General features: G+C 33.0%; 1 protein-coding gene across 3 annotated transcripts in view; it reads left to right on the forward strand.

Annotated features, from left to right (window-relative positions):
* The first annotated feature begins 770 nt into the window (after positions 1-770).
* LOC126739680 (lipase 3-like) overlaps positions 771-19,111 on the forward strand; it is a 48,969-nt gene continuing 30,628 nt past the window's right edge. For all 3 annotated transcript variants that reach the window (XM_050445473.1, XM_050445469.1, XM_050445470.1), the window contains exon 1: positions 771-937. In XM_050445473.1, the coding sequence (XP_050301430.1) occupies positions 842-937 (96 nt within the window). In that variant the 5' untranslated portion in view covers positions 771-841. The remainder of the gene's footprint in view (positions 938-19,111) is intronic.

Raw genomic sequence — 19,111 nt, forward strand, 5'->3', positions numbered from 1 at the left:
AACTAATTTATAATATATTTTAACTGAACGCTAACAGCCTCTTCCCTTGAATAATTTTTTAAATAGGTCAGAAAATTAATTAATTAAAAAAAAGTATATTGGTGTAAAATTGACAGTTAAGACTAGGTTTTGGCGCCTTTAAAACGAAATAATGCAGAGATGAAGGCGTCTTAATTTACTGGGTGACAACTAACAGCGGCGGCCATATTGCTTTTAAATAAGAATGAACAAGTTATGGAGCCATGCTATGCATAAGCAATGATTAATAAGGAATAATGATTGATAAGGAATCAAAATCTCTTAAGGTAATATTTTAATTTTTTGAAATGGTGGTTGAAAACACAAAGGATGACACCTCAACAATCGTCGTTTCTGATTGGTAAAATTTCTTATGCTATGTAATTTGTGTTTTATGGCCTTAACTTTATGTACATTATCGTTTTATGCATTGATGCAAGTTTATCTGGGATGGTCTCGACATAGAGTCTCTCTGTCAAAAAAATCAGGTGATTGGCATGGAACTGAAAACCGTATTTTGGTGGGAAATTTAAATTATTTTGCAATCATTTTATACTGCGATGTAATGTCAAATTTTCAATTTCAAAAAAAAATTTGTCAAATTTTCTGGGTTAATTATTCGACCATACAACATACAATGGTATAAGAACCATTTTAATTAAAAGGTAAAAAACCAAAAAAGCCTTGTTAACGATAAAAGGCAATTTACGGTTTGACCCTCATGTAATTTATTCAACTTGAGTGCTCCTCCTTGTAATCCACTAATACTATTTCTATTCGTTAATTCGCTTATTTTTACCGTTAAACCTATAAGGGAGTAAATATGAGTCTATTTTTAACAACTGTTATATTTTTTGTTTATATCCAACATTATATACATTGTAAGCCATATATTGATCCGCAGGTTGACTGGACACTTGTAAGTATATATTTACTATAAATTTACATTGTTGCATAAAAAATTAGGGTTACGAGACTTATATAATATTACCTGTAAACGGTCCTTTAGATTTAAACATTGGGTGGAATGCATAAAAAGTAGTAGATGCTAATGCTTCGCTAAAAAGTATTTACTTTGTAGCATTTGCTTTTACATAAAAGTATCTACTTCGCCTATGAAGTAAATAGTACACTGTACGGCCCAACAGAAGTACCTACTACTTTAGAGAAAAGTATCTACTAGTGTCGCAGTAAGTTCTCAAAATTGACAAGACACTTATCAAAACTCGTTTTTCGATCAGTGCGTCTATTAGTATTAAGTGTGTTCGTGTAATTCGGTTCGGATTCAAACTTTTTAAAAGTTCAGTGATTATAATACTGGTTTAATTATGAGTGATTTCTTCAGATTCCGATGCAACAAAAGAGCTAGGACAAGATAAAAACGAACAAGTATTATTTGTTACTCTACTTGAAAGTTATCAAATTTTATTTGATAAAAAGATGACACCAAAAATTAAAAACGAAAAAGAAGATGCACTAAATAAATTAACAACTGGTTTTAATAAAATAATGGGAAAAACCTAGACACAAAACAAATTTTGAAAAAGTTTAATAACATAAAAACAAAAGTTAAGAAAATAGTTGACTTAAAAAAAACTGGAAATAAAATAATTGTACTGACGGAATGGCAAAAAAATTCTACGACTTATGGAATGTAGGAGAAACCCCAGTTCTACACAGAGTACCAGGTGCATGTCAGGCCGGTGTAAGCAATGAGATTGATGTTTCCTTCCAAAACAGTGAAGATGACTTCCTCAGTTCTAAATCTGGCTCGAAACAAGTTAAAGTCATGACACCTAAAGGTTTTAAAGCAGCTGATAAGAAGGAAACACTTATTCAACTACAAAAGACCTGTCTACGAAAACAAATTGAAGCAGCCGAAGCCCAAATTTCTGCTTCTCGAGCTCAACAGTCTTCAGTCGAAGCTCAGGAATGAGCCGCGATTGCATTGGTAAATTTTGCCAAAGCTGGTGGACAGTTAGTTGACCATTTAATTAGGCGGGACATGTTGAATTATTAACAGGAATATAAAATCTACGTATAAACCCATAATTTAAATATAATATGAGGTGTAGTATCCATTTATTTCTTTTATGTTTTGTCATTAGTTTGATATTTTGTCACAAACTTAAAATTGAAATAATTAGTTTATTTAGTTGTTATTTTTTTATACTTAGTTTATTATTGAACATTTCATAAGTTACCTATTTAGTATATAATTATCATAATAATAATAATAACTTAAATTATTAGGTATGTTATGCCGGGTCCACACCAAACCAACAAAACAAAAACAAAACAGCAACTCTGTCTTTCTCAACATTTTTGAAACAAAATCAAAACATTTAGGCAACTATTTTGTTTTGTTCGTGTTTTCAGCAACTTTTTATTTTCCCGCCGCTTGGCGGTAAATATCAAAGGGTTGATGTTTTGTCGGCGTTTCTGGCAACTCAGTTGGTCTAGTGTGTACGCGCTACGCGCTCGACAAAAAGAAAACAGAAATAAATTCGTGGTTTTAGTTTGTCTCGTGCTGTGTACAAAATGACTACGCCGGAAAAAACAATGAAATGGAGTGTTCAAAATACGTGTAAATTAATTGAAATGTATAGAGAATCTAGATTGTTATGGGACGCCCGACACCCAGATTATAAAAATCGATATAAAAAGGCAGACGCCTTAAAGGAAATCGGAATTTTGTGGGATGCTTCTTCAGAGGAAGTAGACAGAAAGATAAAAAATATCAACACCCAGTATCAAAGAGAATACAGAAATTATCAGTTATTGAAGAAATCCGGAGCAGGCAAAACTTTCGTTTCAAAGTGGTTTGGTTATTCACTATTAAGTTTTTTAAAAGACAAAAACAAACCAAGACCAAGTGGGAATATAGGCGGATTAACGAATACACAGGTAGATATAATTTTTTTTATAAGTACATACATAGTGATCCATATATTTATATATATCATTCTCAAAAGACTATGAACAAAATTTTAACTGCCATGGAACTTGACCTTGCTCAGACACAAAATATTCAGCAAATTCTTTTCTTATTTTCATAGCTTCTACAGATGATTTTCGTGCAGTCTGTTGTAGATTAAAAAACGACTGTAAAGTTTGTTGATCTTTTCTCCAGGCGCCATCTTCTAGTATACCACTATCTATATGTTCTATATCAAAGCTCCCTGCTGGGTTATATTTATTTTTCGACAAGACACATCTTAGATAGTTATGCAAACAAATGCATGCCAAAGTCACTTTTTCTACCTTTTCTGGTTGTAGCAACATTGGTTTCCGAAAAACTCGAAACACAGACGCTAAAATGCCAAATACATTTTCTACTATTCTCCGAGCACGTGAAATTCGGCAATTGAACACACGTTCTATAGATCCCTTATCTTGATGGCCACTGTATGGTTTCATAATACATGGTTTAAGGGGGAACGCATCATCTGCCACTAAAACATATGGACTTTCTTTTTCCCTTCCAAGAAGAACACGTTTGTTTGGCAAATTTAGTTTTCCTTCAACTAATAGTTTATAAAATGGCGTAGATTTAAAAACAACCAACATTTGCATAGAGAAAATTATAATTTGCGTCAAAAGCCTCAAAAAGAACTACACTAAAAGTCCCTTTATAGTTAAAAAATTCACTACCACTGAATGTAGGTGCCTCGATTACAATGTGCTTTCCGTCCATGGCGCCTATGCAATGTGGAAAATGCCAAATCTTATTGAAATCTTCGCTAACTTTGTTCCATTCTTCTTCACTTTGAGGAGTCTGAAATAAAATACGATTTAAATTCAATTGGAAGTTGAAGCTTTTATTTATATTTTTTTAATATAGGTACTTATTTGGCTCTTTTACGCAGTTTTTAATAACATACATTCTTTACCTTTACAGGAAAGCAATGATTCAAGTAGTGAAGAGACTGAAAAAACCGAAGAAAATGACCTTGATACCGCTAGCCACAACCAGACTACAAACAATAGTATTGAAGAAACTCAAGAAAAAGACAAAGATCCGCAGGCTCAAAAAGAAACTATTAATAATACACAAATCACTAAAAAAAACATCAACAGCTCACAAGCAAAATCTACCACAACAAAGAAAAGAGCTGTTTCCACTAGTGAAAAGCAAAGTGCAGAAGTTTATGGAATGATAAAAGATGTATATAAAAAAAATCAGCAAGGAACATCCGTTCAACCCGACGATTTTGACATATTTGGTGAGCTAGTTGCTAGAAAAGTGCGAAAACTTCCCACTCCGTATGCACAAGCTACTGTGCAGCATTTAATCAATGATCTTCTCTACAAAGCAGAAATTGGAGAGTATGACAAACCAAAAAACATAGAAGCTCAAGAGCAACTGACTCCGTTCCTTCATTTTCGATCTGCAAATTCAGTTCACAATAGTTCTATGGATACAAACAACCACAGTTATATGAGTCCAAATAGCATTCGGTCCTCCACAGGTGCCCTTCGCATTGAAACTTACTCAAATCTCTCTAGCGTTGAAACTTACTCAAACCCACCCAGCGTTCTGCCTTACTCAAATCCACCCAGTGCTCCAACGTACGAGATTCTCACTAGTCCGTCCTGCTCATCGAATCCACACACCACCCAGATTAATGAGCCCTGGCCAGCTTCGCAGATTACAACAAATGCATCGGCTCAGTCATTCATGTAGTTTTCATACACATTCAAAATAAAGATTATTAAAAAAGAAAAACATTTTACCTTATCATATGTATTTAGTGCACTTGTGAGAGCATCGCAGGTTTCTGGAATTATTAATGATATTGCCTGTTTGGATACTTTGAAAAGATACATCAGACTATGGTAATAATCCCCAGTTGCCAAAAATTTTAAAGTAATCACTAAACGTTCTGATACACTAATAGTATTTCGAAAATTTGTATTTTTCTTCTGTATCGTAGGTCCAATGATTTGTATTAGATTTTCAAGATCAGTACTAGTCATTCTTAAAAAATTTTTAAAGCTAGATCGCATTTCTCCAGTAATACCTATATCATCTTTTCGTAAATCTTCCAATAATTCCTCAACGCAGTTTTTTTGTCGGTTCTTTAAGCTCGGCTTAACCCAAAAACGTTTTTTCTTTTTTCGGTTTAGGAATAGAAAACCACATGCCATAATAAATAAGTCATTGTTCCTTTGTAATTCAAAATTTCGAGCACGCCACATTTTCTGTCGGAGATCACAAGTTGACTAGTTAACGTTTTCCTATGTGGACGGCAGTTGCCAGGTTGTTCCTGTTTTCGAAAATTTGCAATTTTGTTTTGTTGCTGATTTGTTGACGTTTTTGTTTTGTTGGTTTGGTGTGGACCCGGCATTAGTTATCATTACGAAATAAAAACTCAGCAACTTCATTTCTGCGCTGTGTACCTTGATTTCGAAATTGTGCTTGATTACCCTCTGGCATTAGTTCATTGGGATGCTGAACTTCCATCTCAATTCGATCAAAATCATGGTATGGATCTTGTAGATATTTAGCTATATTGTGAAGTACAAATGCACTCACAATATGTTCCGGAATGTTTTCAGTTTTTAGGCGAAAAGTATACTGGAGCATTGGAAAACGCCGTTTTAACTGACCAAAGCAGCGCTCTATGACACATCGTTCCTTTGCATGGAGTAAATTATAATTTTCTTGCATTGGTGTAGTTGGATTTTTATATGGTGTCAATAACCACGGGGCAACACCATATCCTTCATCACCTAATAAAGCTGCTTCGTGCACATTATTATACATAATTCCATGCAAAAATTTTCGCCAAATTCGACTATCGTGTACGGAGCCTGGCCAAGATGCATCCACACTTGTAAACATTTCTCGGGCATTACAAGTAGCTTGAACATTTATTGAGCATACCGCTTTTCTGTTAACGTATTCATCACCGTGAATAGATGGTTCTGTTATTTTTACATGGGTACAGTCAATAACACCTATAACCCTGGGCATTCGCTCACCACGTGCTCCCTCATTAATAGTAACTCTAAGCAATTCGTTAGTGTTGGGGAACTTTATCCAATTGTTTCTTTTTGAATAAATTGCTTTAGATACCGTGGCTAAGGTTCTGGAAACAGTGCTTTGCTGAAATCCAGGATCTCCTGTAAGAAAAGTTATTTATATTTTTCAAATTACAAAGTTAATTTACTAGAAACACCTAAACTTCTTAAAAAAACCTCTATTTTCCGAGTCGGTGACAGGGCTTCACCTCTTGTTTCCACCGGTTCATTATCATCTTGGAGAAAATAATGTCCAAGCCACTCTACATTTTCTCTGTTAAATCTAAAATACCAAAGCGTGATTAGATGATTGGGATAGAAAAATCTATTAAATGTATGGTAATTACCTAAATAATTTTCGATATAAATTGTCATTATTGTATTCTCTTCTTTGTTTGTATACTTTTTGACGATGCACATCCATAACATAAAAACTGCCATTTTTTACTAAAACACTTTGATTGCTGGGGCCGAAGTTTGTCAAACACCAACTTCATTTAAACTGTAGTAAATACTACTATAACTAGTAGATACTTCTAAAGCATAGCACCTTCTTCTATGTATCGCGTACATATTAGTATATGCTACAGAGAGTAGTAAATGCTTCATTAGTGTAGTATAAACTTTAGAAATGTAGTACATACTTGAAGCATTAGCATATACTACTTTTTATGCATTCCACCCATTATTGTAGCTTAAGCTGAAGCAAATGACGTCTGCCATTTCCATTTCTTTATGTCATGGGAATCTCATAGAATTTTATAGAAGATGAACATGTACTAGAATTTTAAGATTTTACTTTAGTGCTTCTTCCTGCGATTGTATTGCACAAGGTTTAAAATAAATATGTTTTAAGTATAAAATATCGTTTAATCAAAATTAAAATATGGCGCAGTCTATGAAACCTGATAATTCGTGTGTGCTTAAATCTACAAGCAATACAGACCTGAGTGCGGCAAACGTTTAAAGTAACCGGAGGACTATAGACTTAAATTTAGAAGCACCTCTGGAAATTAGTAAGATGATGGCTTTACGAGGACCCGTTTTATTACCGCCTGATTTTAATCTACAAGGCCCCAATGGCTCTGCAGAATGGACATTTTGGAGAACCAGCTTTCAAGACTATTTGGTAGCTACTGGGCAGAATGAGTCTGCAGATGAGGTTAAATTGTCCATTCTAAGAAATATTATTAGCACCGAGTCTGCTCGTGTAATGTCTGCACTTGAGGTACCTGATAATGAACCCAGTAAATTTAAATTTCTATTACAACTTACAGAACACTATGTAAATCCTCAAGTGAACAAATGCTTTGAAAGGTATAAATTTTATCAAAGGCTCCAAAGATAGGTTGAGAGTTTCGAACATTTTTTAACTGATTGCAAGCAATTAATAAAGGGCGTAATTTGAATGACGTAAATTTAGCCCAGAGTAATGAGGACAGAGCTCTTCATGAAAAAAATTGTCACAGCCATCAGGGACCCAATCACCAGAGAAGGTTTACTTAGGGTAGAGGAGCTTACCCTAGAGAAAGCGATGCATTTCTGCAGGACTACTAAAGTAGACACTTCCAAAAAAACACTAACGAGGTAAATGCAGTACAGAAAAAGTACCAGAAGTAAACTAGAGGTACCCCTTCGAAGCAAAAAAGTACCAAAGTTGAGAGAGCCGTAGACCAACAAGACCCAAAGATGGGACACAATACACTTTTCGGTTTAAAAAGCGTGAGAAGACCCATGGACCTCGACGGTGTCCCAGTGGCGGCTCGTGACTTTAGGAAGAGGTGAAGCGCAAAACCCAAAATATACCATAAGCAGCAAAAACAAAATTTTAAAACACATAATAAAAAATTAATATTAGAGAGACCCACGCTTATTGTTACATCCGAGGCAGTATTTATTTACTTTTTAAAGATAAGGTCTATTCTTCGGTCTTTTAAAGCTGAAAATTTATCGATGATATCGTCATAAAATGGTTCTACACTTATAAGTTCATTTCAATGTTCCTTTTCAATAGAAATCTTTGCTAAGTTAGTAAGCCTATTTTCTGTCATTGAATTCCGTAGGTATGCTTTAATTCTTTTTAAGCAAGAAAAACTACGTTCAACTGAAACACTTGTAGAAGGAATGGTCGCAATTAGACGAATTAATTTTGCAGCTTCTTTAAAAATGTCACTATTTTCGTGTAACTGTTCCAGCAGTTTATCTAACTGAATATTGCGGTTATTTTCGTCATTATAGATGAAGTTTAATTCATTTTTTAGCCGTGGCAAATCAGTAAATATATTAGGGAAAGAGTCTTTTAAATTATTTAATGATTCAATGGGAAAATCCCTAGAATACTCTTCAAACTTAGTTGTATCTATCAACGTAACAAAAGCAATTTTTTCCAAATCTTGAAACCTCGTATCAATTTGTCCTAATATTGTATCTAAAAGTTCATAATATAGAACTTGGTACTTTTGAAAAAGTTCTTTGGTCGTCAAAGTTTTTCGTCCATGACGATAATTCGATGGCACTGACACTCTCAAACTCACGAAATCAAATAATGATTGGAAACTGTTTTCATTTCTCTTTTCTTTAATAAGTTGCTGGGTGTTCTGAATTTGTGACATGCAAAGGCTAATATTTAGTGAACGTTTCTGTAACGTGTCAAAAAGAATATTAGTAATTTCGAAAATGTCACTGAAAATGCTGATGAAAAGACCAAACTCAAAATCATGGAGGTGGTTCAAGAAACCAACGCTTTGAGTTATTGAAGTTTGATCCGAAGTTTTGTCATCTCTAATTTCAGCAAATACTTGTTTTAAAACATCCCATTCATTATAAATAACATTTACAATCTTAGAGTTAGATGTCCATCGCGTTATTGCTGACGTTGGTATTCTTCTTTTAATGATCTGATCAGCTACATAAGTTCTTTTTGAAGAATGATGAAAAAATGAGGGAAAACTATTCACATTTGCAAAAAAAATACGACATTGTGGTATAGTACTGCAACTCTGTTGGAGTACTAAATTAAAACGGTGGGCTGCACAGTGTACAAAAACGGCTTGTGGAGCTTCAACTTTAATTTTTGATTGCAGACCATTTACATGTCCAGACATAACACTAGCACCGTCAAAACACTGCCCCACTAATTTCGAACGATAATCATATTTTTCTATTCTTTTGGTAACTAAGTTAAAAAGAGCATCAGCTGTTCGGTCCGAACTTACATCGAAGAATCCTAAAAATCTTTCGACCACTTTCCCTGCACTATTAACAAATCTAATTATTATGCTGCATTGGGACTTTTGAAGAATGTCCGTTGAATCATCCACTTGAATAGAAAAAAAATTACATTCTTTTATTTCGCGGTCTATATGTTCATCGAGATAATCGGAAATGCAGTCTATTAGTTCATTTTGAATAGTTTTTGAATTGGCAGAGAAAATAGATGATACCTTTTTATAATGCTCTTGAATATCTATGTTACTAATCGATATGTACGAGTGCAAAAGTTCTTTAAAATTACCACGATTGTCCGAAGAATAAGTTTCATCATGCCCCCGAAATGCTAGCTCTTGCTTGGCTAAATACACAGTAGCACGAATAGGTAACTGCATAAACCTTCTATTTAATAGTACTTTATCGTTAAATTGTTTTATACATAACCTGGAATTTTCCTTTAGAGCGTCTTCAATAGTTGTAAGTTTTTTTTTTTTTAAATTCACAAAGGACAAGGCAGATTGAATGTGCTCCGAAGATGCTTCATGTCTACTACAACCTCTTGTCACATTTCCAAAATTATTAGATCCCTCTTTATTCCATACACTCAATTTCACACCAATAATCAGACAGGGCAGACAAAATAGTTTTTTTAAATAAACACTACCGCACAACCACTTATAGTCAGAGTACCACTGATTTCTAAACCTACGAACGAAGGTTCTATCTTTTGATTTTCCCTGCTTTTCTATATCGAGAAAAGGCTTAGGTCCCTCTGAATTTAAAAAGTCCTTTTTATCATCGTTTTTCCACCTAGAAAACGGTGTTTCTATCAAGATGCAAATTGGGTCATATAACGGCAACATTTCACAAAAAAAATTCCCGAACGCGCTGGAAATTACTTCCGATAAAGAAGAACTAAGTCAATAGAATAAGAACCTGGCAGCGGCATGCATACGCAGCGCCGTTCTGTAAATTACCCAGCGTGTTTGTCCGTCCGTTGCCATAGCAACCGTCGTAAGCGCGGGGGAGGTGTTGCAGCGGATTATTGTTTCTGCTAATTGTGCTGCATTGATACATGCGGTGGCGGTCGCCGCTGCTCTTATGAGAATATGTTTAGCGCGCTCGGGTTTCTGAATACTTTTACAAATATATTCTTTATAGGATTACACTAATTTTGATAAATCAGATGAAATAAAGAATTAATTTGTTATAAAATATAAAACAAACTAAATTGTAAACGTAAAGATGTCGATTTTAAAACTCTTAAATTTTTTAAAATTTGTGGTGAAGCGGCGCTTCACCCGCGTCCCCTGACGAGCCGCTACTGCGGTGTCCCGCATATAGGAAGAAATGCAAGAGGTGTGAACCAAACTTGCATTTCTTCGATCGAGAACCACTTTACAGTAGCCTTCAAGGTCAAATATATTTTTTTACTAAGGTTTTATTTATAGGTATAAGATAGATGTTCAGTCTGATCAACCGTTACATAGTATAGGATCAGTTCGTTTACAAAGATTAAGACTATAACTTCTTAACGTAATATTCAATTAATTTATATTACGTTCCTAATAAGAATATACAATTTGCACATATGCTTTCTAGATCAAGTTTAAAAGCCGATAATAAGCGAGATCCTGACATGTTTGAGATGGTGCATTCTACGACCAAACATTTACCTATGAGTGACATTAAAAAAGACTAATTTAAACTAGAAACTAGCAAAGACCAGACATTATCAAAAGTCATGATTTTTATTATAATGGTTGGCCAAGGTCTGATTTAATTCCAGTCAATTGTAAGCTATATTACCCAGTAAAAGAGTAAATTTATGTTGAACCTGCCTCAACATTATTCTTATAGAGGATAAAATAATTGTTCCACAAACTCTTAGGCTCGATATGATGGAATGACTTCACAAAGGTCATATAGGGATAAATAAAACAATAAATAAAGCTTGAAAATTGTTTTATTGGGTTAATATGTCTATAGATATTACTGCTTTTATAAAAAATACAGAGTTTGCGAAAAGTATATGCTGGTAGACCCCAGGATACCAATGTTCCCTCATTCTTCTAGTAAACAAATTTTGAGGAAATGTAGTGATGATAGGATTAATTTTAGCGAATGCATTTTTGAGTACAATAATATTCCTATAATAAATATTGATGTATTCAAATTCTACAAAGTAGAAATTTAAAATCACAAATACCAGTAACTATGATTACATTAGAAGCTAAAATTCAAACACACATTTACCACAGACTTTTAGCTCAGAAGGAAGTAGTTAAGGCTAATTATGATAGGTTAGTTCGTAGGAACCTCCAAACGATTTTTAAAAGGAGATGAAGTAGTTATAAGATGTAAAAATGATAGTGTATGGTCCAAAGCTATTGTAATTGAGAAAGGTTTCGAACCAAAATCTTACTAGGTATATATGACCAATTCTCGAAGTAATTTTTTTTTATCCACCAGTAACTCATCTAATTCGATAGCTTCATTCTGATTATAACAGTTGTAATAATAGCTCTAATGTTTTTAACAGTGACTTGCATAATAGAGCAAATGTGAATGTGAATAACCGTGACAGTGATAAGACTCGCTCCCACTATAAGGCCCCCGCGTCGTTTTAAAGGGCGCGCATCTTATCATTCGGATGGTTCATCTTAAAGCGGAAGATGTATAATATATTGCCTGTAACGGTCCTTTAGTTTCAGAGATTAATGTACACGTAGCTTAAGCTGAAGCAAACGACGTCTGCTATGTAAATGTCTTTAGGATACCATTAAAGTCTAGTGGCTCTCGGGCGAGGTCGGCTCAATACTCGGAGTTCGATCCCCGCTTGAATTCAAAACGGGCAGCGAGCGATGAGCCCCTGATATTAGGCAACCAACCATACCTCAAATGTTTTGGCTTTTAAAGCTTTTGAGTTCCATATAACTTTTTTATTTATGTTTATATTTTACTTATGGTTAATTATGAAATGTATTTTTCACATAGGTAAAAACTTACCTATATGAAGAATATAATGTAATTTTAATATAATTGATTTGTAACTTTAGAACCGATTTATATATAAATTGCTCTTAAGATTTGTAGGTACAAAAACATTACAAAAAAAAGTCCGAGGGCTAATTACAGACACTAATATACGTATATAGAGGAAAATATGTACATTCACTGGAACAAAAACATTTAAACTGAATACTACAGAAAAAAGACTAAGTTATCTTCCTATGCTAACAATAAGGGGAGCATTAAAATTAAAAGGTAAAGACGTGAGTCTAAGAAGCATCAAGTTTATCGTCAATAATTTTGGTAAATTTATTTAAGTGGGTAACTAAAAATACTTCGATCATCCTCTACTAAATTAAAATTATTATTAAAAACTATTAATCCGACATGTTTCGGACATATAGCATGTCCATCGTCAAGGATAACAAATTAAGGGGTTCTGCCAATACATCTTATAGTTCTAGTGCCTCAGATTAAAAGGTTAAAACGACTAAAAACGAACCTATTAGCATATTAAGATACATGAGAATGGGACAAAACTTGGATTTACAAAAACTTTAAACTACATAATTAAGACAATAGGTCAATAATAACACAACTATTGTTTTGTAAACGTTTACAAAACAATAGTTATATTGATCTATTAACTCCACTGCAAGAATGGACTACTTTTTTAAATTTATTTAAATTTAAAAGGTCTAAATCCAAATCACACGCATAAATATTGAAATGTTTGTACATTGTGTAAATGGGTAAGTTTTTATAGGTAAGTATTAATTCAAATCTATTAAACGAATTTCACGGGAATCAATTTGTTTAAAATTTTAAAGAGATATAGTTCTGATGCGCCTATTTTCCAAAGTTAATCTATAAATCCTATTGTTTTGTGTAGCGTATTCAACGTATTGACAATTTGATCCGTAAGAGCCAGATTGCATTCAACCACAATACTTAAATCCCTTTCATTTGTTAATTCTTTTATCTGCAGACATGAACATCTCCTCCACAGACCCAATCCCCATGGAAAACTTAAAATCATTGGATAACTCAAAATTAGTTAATAGTAGACGTTGCTTTCATAAAGAGATTTTATAATATTCTGCGCTTCACTATTAAAAAGATGTCTTATTTTATTCTAAAGCAAATTATGATATAAATAATAATTTCCTAATTTTGACTGGGTTTAAACAGGTTGTAACTACGTGATGGTTGCGGATCATTTTTTACCATCTTGCTAATAGGAAAATAGATTTGTTTCACATATTTTTGTTTGCTCTAAATTATTTTGAAGTAAAATTAGTAAAAAGACAAACGTAATTTCATCAAACATTTTGCTACTACGCGGTCATACCGGGTGGTGCGTCGCCGAGCGGAACAACCCATGTAAATTTTAAGGGAGTCAATTATTGGCTTCCCTGTACATTTTACAGAAAAAATGTAAGTTAACTTTTTGAAGAGACCAATCTGGCAAACCCTTGTGCAAAGTTTCAAAAAATTTTAATAAGCGAATCTTGAATTATTCAATTAAATGTAATTGCAAAATTAGTAAATTTTCGGTTCAGGTAAAACCAAACGGGCACCAGTAAAATTGTCACTGACGTGAGGAAAAGTGTCAATGAATCAGTGACAATTGATATTTGAAAACAAGTATGAATTATTCAATCGACGAAAAAATGAGATAAAAAAAATTATTATAAAGATTAAAAAATTATGTTCATACTTTTTTTTTCATACAGAATTTTGTGAGATTGATTAAACGAAAAAAAAAACATTTCTGGTATTCGGCTGTACCTCAGATGTGACAAAGCCTTATAACAAATTATTTGCTGGTGGCTGGTTTTACCTGAACCGAAAATTTGGTAATTTTGCAATTTACAAAATTACTTTTGCATTTGCAAATAACTGAAGAGGAATTACATTCTACTGATTTACCAATTAACCAAAAAGAAGCCCTTACCCTTAAGCGTAAGTTATTTGATGAAAAGAATAAGAATGTTGTAAAAACAAAAAAAATAAGACTAATAAGAGTGATGAGGCAAAAATTAGGACGATTTAAAAAAAAAATATATGTTCTCTACAGAGTCTGGTCAAGGAGTCAGAGGACCACTCACTTTTATTTCAACACATGCCAAATATATGCAAACTACTAGCAATCCAGAAAAAGGACAAAAAAAGAAAATATTCTCCTCAATTGAGACAGTTTGCCATAACTTTGAGTTTCTTTTCGCCTAAGGCATATGATTGCGTAAGAGAAAAGTTTCAAACCTGCCTCCCTCACCAGTCGACAATAGCCAGATGGTTTAGTAATGTTAACGGTGAACCTGGATTTACAAAGAATCCCTTAACATAATAGAGCGATACCAAAAAAACTCCAAACACCCCGTTTTGTTGGCTCTTTCGATTGATGAAATGTCAATTCGTAAAAATGTAAAGTGGGACGGAAAGAAATTTCATGGATACGTTGATTTTGGTCTCAATTCACAAACTGAAAGTAATAACATGGCTAAAGAGGTTTTGGTTATAATGGCTAATAGTGTTAATGCAAATTGGAAAATTCCAATAGGATATGATTTTGCTAATGGAGTAAATGGCTGTCAAAAATCGAATCTTGTTACACAAGCTATTCGCTTAATTTCTGAAATGGGTGCGCGGGTAATATCAGTAACATTTAATGGGGCGAAGTCAAATATCGCAATGGCAAATATTTTACAGTAGTGCCAGTGATTCCGAGAACACAAAACCATTTTTCGAACTAAGAGGTGAAAAATATTTTGTATTTTATGACCCGTGCCACATGATTAAATTGGTAAGGGAGATTGGTAACACTTTTGGGGATACAAGGCATAATCTAATTGACGAGGAAGGAAACGTTATAAGATGGAAATATATTCAAAATTTACAAGATTTACAAGAAAACGAAGGACTTCATTTAGGAAACAAGGTCCGCAAAGCTCATGTTAAATTTTTTAACCAAAAAATGAAGGTGCGTCTAGCAGTGCAAGTATTAAGTAAATCCGTTGCAGACTCTCTTTCCTACTGTTTACACAATTTAAAATTAAAAGAATTTGAAGGTTGTGAAGCTACTGTAAAATTTATTAGAATTATGAACCAAATTTTTGACACTTTAAATAGCCGTTCCATCAGAGAAAATGGGTTTAAAAAGGCTTTGTGTAAGGATAATGTTAGTGAAATAAGAGAATTTATTAAACGGGCAATTTGTTATATTTCAAAGTTAAAATTCGAAAGTGGAGAATTAGTTGTGAAGTCAAGACTTAACACGGGATTTGTAGGGCTAATTGTGTAATTGAAAAGTGCTCTTGGGCTTTACAAATTAATAGTGGAAAATACAAAAAATGTTGATTATTTCCCTCTATACAAAATAAGTCAAGACCATGTTGAACTTTTTTTTTCAAGTATACGATCGAAGGGGGGATGGAATAACAATCCTTCGTCGAGGCAGTTTACCGCTGCTTATAAGCGGCTATTAGTGCGGAGTGAAATTCGGCCGGGTGGTCTAGGAAATTGCGTTTCTTTAGAGGTTATTCCAATTTTATATGGATCAAGTCGTTGTAAAATTCCTGAAAATAATATTATATCTCCAGAAAATAGGCTATCGGAAATTCTCGAAGAGAAATCTTTACGAGATATTTGGAGTGACATGATTATATAATGAATACAACGGTTATAAGTGAGTGTTCACTCCAAATTATAACATATATTGCAGGATTCGTTGTGAGAAAACTGCAAACCACTGTAAAATGTGTCAGCTGTATTGATGCCTTAACTGGAGACAGATTAAATTTTTTAAATTCTTTAATAACAAAAAAAAATCATGGAGGCTTGACTTACCCATCCAAGGATGTGATCTCAATATGTAAAACGACCGAGCATTTTTTAAGAATCAATGAAATGAATTTAACAAAAAAAACTTTTATTAACATTTAAAAAAATTAAATTATGCTTAATTGCATTCATTTTGAGCAATATTTTATATGCCTAAATGAACATGTTTTGGAAATGCCTTCTAATCATATATATTTCTTAATTGAGGCTATAGTCGATAAATATTTAAAAGTAAGGCTGCATTTTATTGCCAAAAAGCAGAGCCAATTTGATAATAATATTTGAAACAAATTTACAAAATTAATATTATTTTCGGGACAATAATTATTTAATGTTCAAAGTTTATTTCACTATTACATTTATACCTTTTGTAAACTAATTTGATGAAGTATATGTTGTGTATTTTGCATACCTTAACCGAGACCTTAACTCATAATATTTAGGTAGGTACCTATTCTGAATAATAAAAGACTTTGGTTTTTTATTTTTTCATGCGAAATTGTTGTTTTAGTAACTACCTATTTTTCTTCACATAAAAATTAAAATGTATATTAAATGTATACTAAAAAATTTCTTTGTGTAGTATAAACATTACTATATATAATACATCTGATAGTGGATGAGTGGGTAAATAATTAATTCTATCAACATTCTTTAATAAATCAACCAAAAAAAAACAATTTTTACTTTATTTTTTCCCACCACTAAGAAACGCCACTGGCTGTGTCGTTTGGTGTACATTTAGGCTTCATTGCCGGCGCGTTATGATATCTCCTGTAGCGTAAGCGGGTTTCCATATCCATACTCTAAGGGTATCCTAATGTCTTTACGTCATGAGAATCTCATAGAATTTTATTGAAGATGAACATGGGCTAGAATTTTAAGATTTGACTTTAATGCTTCCTCCTACGTCATAACAGTAATAATCTATGCTTCTATGTTTGTAGTACATAGGGTTTTAAGTATAAAATATCTTTTAATCAAAAAAGAACAAAGACAGATAAGCTGTAATTGCATTAAAGTTGGGCCATACGAATCTTTATTTAGATTTAAAATCGGAACCTAATCCTTCAAATCGTACTTACTTAGTGATTCGTATTACTTGTACTAAATCTAATGGACTACTTTCGATATTAGGCCACCCTGTAGAGACAAACATACAGATAAAAAACATTGATTTGTCCACAGTTGGCAAAGAATGTTTGGTAATTTTTTTGATAACTATAAATTATATGGTTGTTTATGTACTATGGCACCTCTAACCCCCAAATGAAAAATGTTTAAATAATTTTAGGTGTCAATATGCCGTTCAGAAAAAAAAACCTGTCTAATGTTTTTTTTTTATTTTTACATTTCATGCCGTAAACATTATTGAACAGTTTTTGATAAGCCACTCTATACATATATATCAAAAACCGTTGATTTTAAAAATTGTTCATACTAAGAAAATTTTAGAATCTTATAGGGGTCGGGTTAACTCAGGTCCTGGGTGCGACTTTGTTATTGACTGTATAGATAGGACTGTTTGGCGAACATTTCCATGCTGCATTGAATTTTTTTGGGAATTTTGGGGGATTTTTATTTTTTAAAGCGAAAATCATGCCTGGAATGCAGAAAAAACCAAGGGGGCAAATTTGCTTAAAAATAAACGAGAAGTTTCATTTTATGAAAAACTAGTAGCGTACGAGTTAATTCTTGAAAAATGTTCTAAATATAAGAAATAAATTTGACGTAATTCAATATTTTGTCAATAACCAAAATTTCGATGATTTAATATTAATAGAACAGAGCTAGATGGAAAACAGATTTCACTTTAACAAAACTATCAAACCTTCCATTTAACCAGGGAGGGAAGAGGTAAGGGTGCAGTGATTTATGTGAGGAACACTTCCACTCAAGTGGAATAATCAGATAAGACTGGAACTATAAATTGGATACGTATGACAATTGGAGACAATAAACTAATAGTTGCTGTTATATACAGTGCGGCTCTTAATTGTCCCTCCCCCTCTCTTCTTAATTTTTGCTTAGAATATTAAAAGACTAAAATTAGTAAACAACAACTTTGTTTCAGTTCAACATATGCACAGGGGCAAGAGGCGTGTTTTGTTTTTGTTTGCATATTCACCGACTCTCGGTTGTCAAGTTTACACACATTTAAAAAAAAGGACATTTTCAGCTTATTGGTTAACTTAGTGCCGTTTGTGCCGCACTATAGAAAAAAGGTGATTCAAGCCGATCTTGTCACAAGTAAATACGCATACTGTCATAATATCATGATACTGTCATCATAAACGTACAATAATAAAAACTTATGAAGAAATCTATAATAATTATAAAATATTTAATTTCCATAAAATTTGTTTTTTATTAGATACGTACCTTTACTCTAATGAAGTGCGTTAAAAAAACGCATAAATAGTTTATAATGTAAATATTTTTTGACGACGTCACTGGTAAAGATTCCTTGTGTCGATAGAATCAACAATGCGATCGAGCGGCGTTGCAATGTTGTTCCCTTTTTCGCAAATATACGTAATCAGCATTCACTTTACTTTGAATGTTGAATTAATGCTGTAGTATTTATTTGTTCAAAATAAGAGACAAATGTTTATGATATTATAAAGTTTTTTTTGCCATTTCTACATAAGCATTTGGCGTCATTGCATCAGAGATGTTGCAAGCAAACAAACTGCCCATAGTTCCACGGCAATGCTAATTCTAGCCTTTCAATGTTCTAAGAACTTTTGAATGCGTTTATATAAAAATTTGAACTTTGGCACACGTCATTAGCTACCTAAATACCAAGAGTGTTATATGGGTTAGGTTGCCTGGTAACTTTCTGGCCAATCAGAGCAGTTATTCAAACGCGGCAAATGACGTCACTCGGGGTGCCCATTTAAATAAACAGCATTTAATATAGTAGGAAATTATGAAGTATTTAGTGTTTCTTTATTGGTTTATATGTTATTATACTTTAGTATATTTTGAAATTTTATTA

Source organism: Anthonomus grandis, chromosome 8 (genome assembly GCF_022605725.1).
Source record: "Anthonomus grandis grandis chromosome 8, icAntGran1.3, whole genome shotgun sequence".
Classification (NCBI taxonomy): Eukaryota; Metazoa; Arthropoda; class Insecta; order Coleoptera; family Curculionidae; genus Anthonomus; species Anthonomus grandis.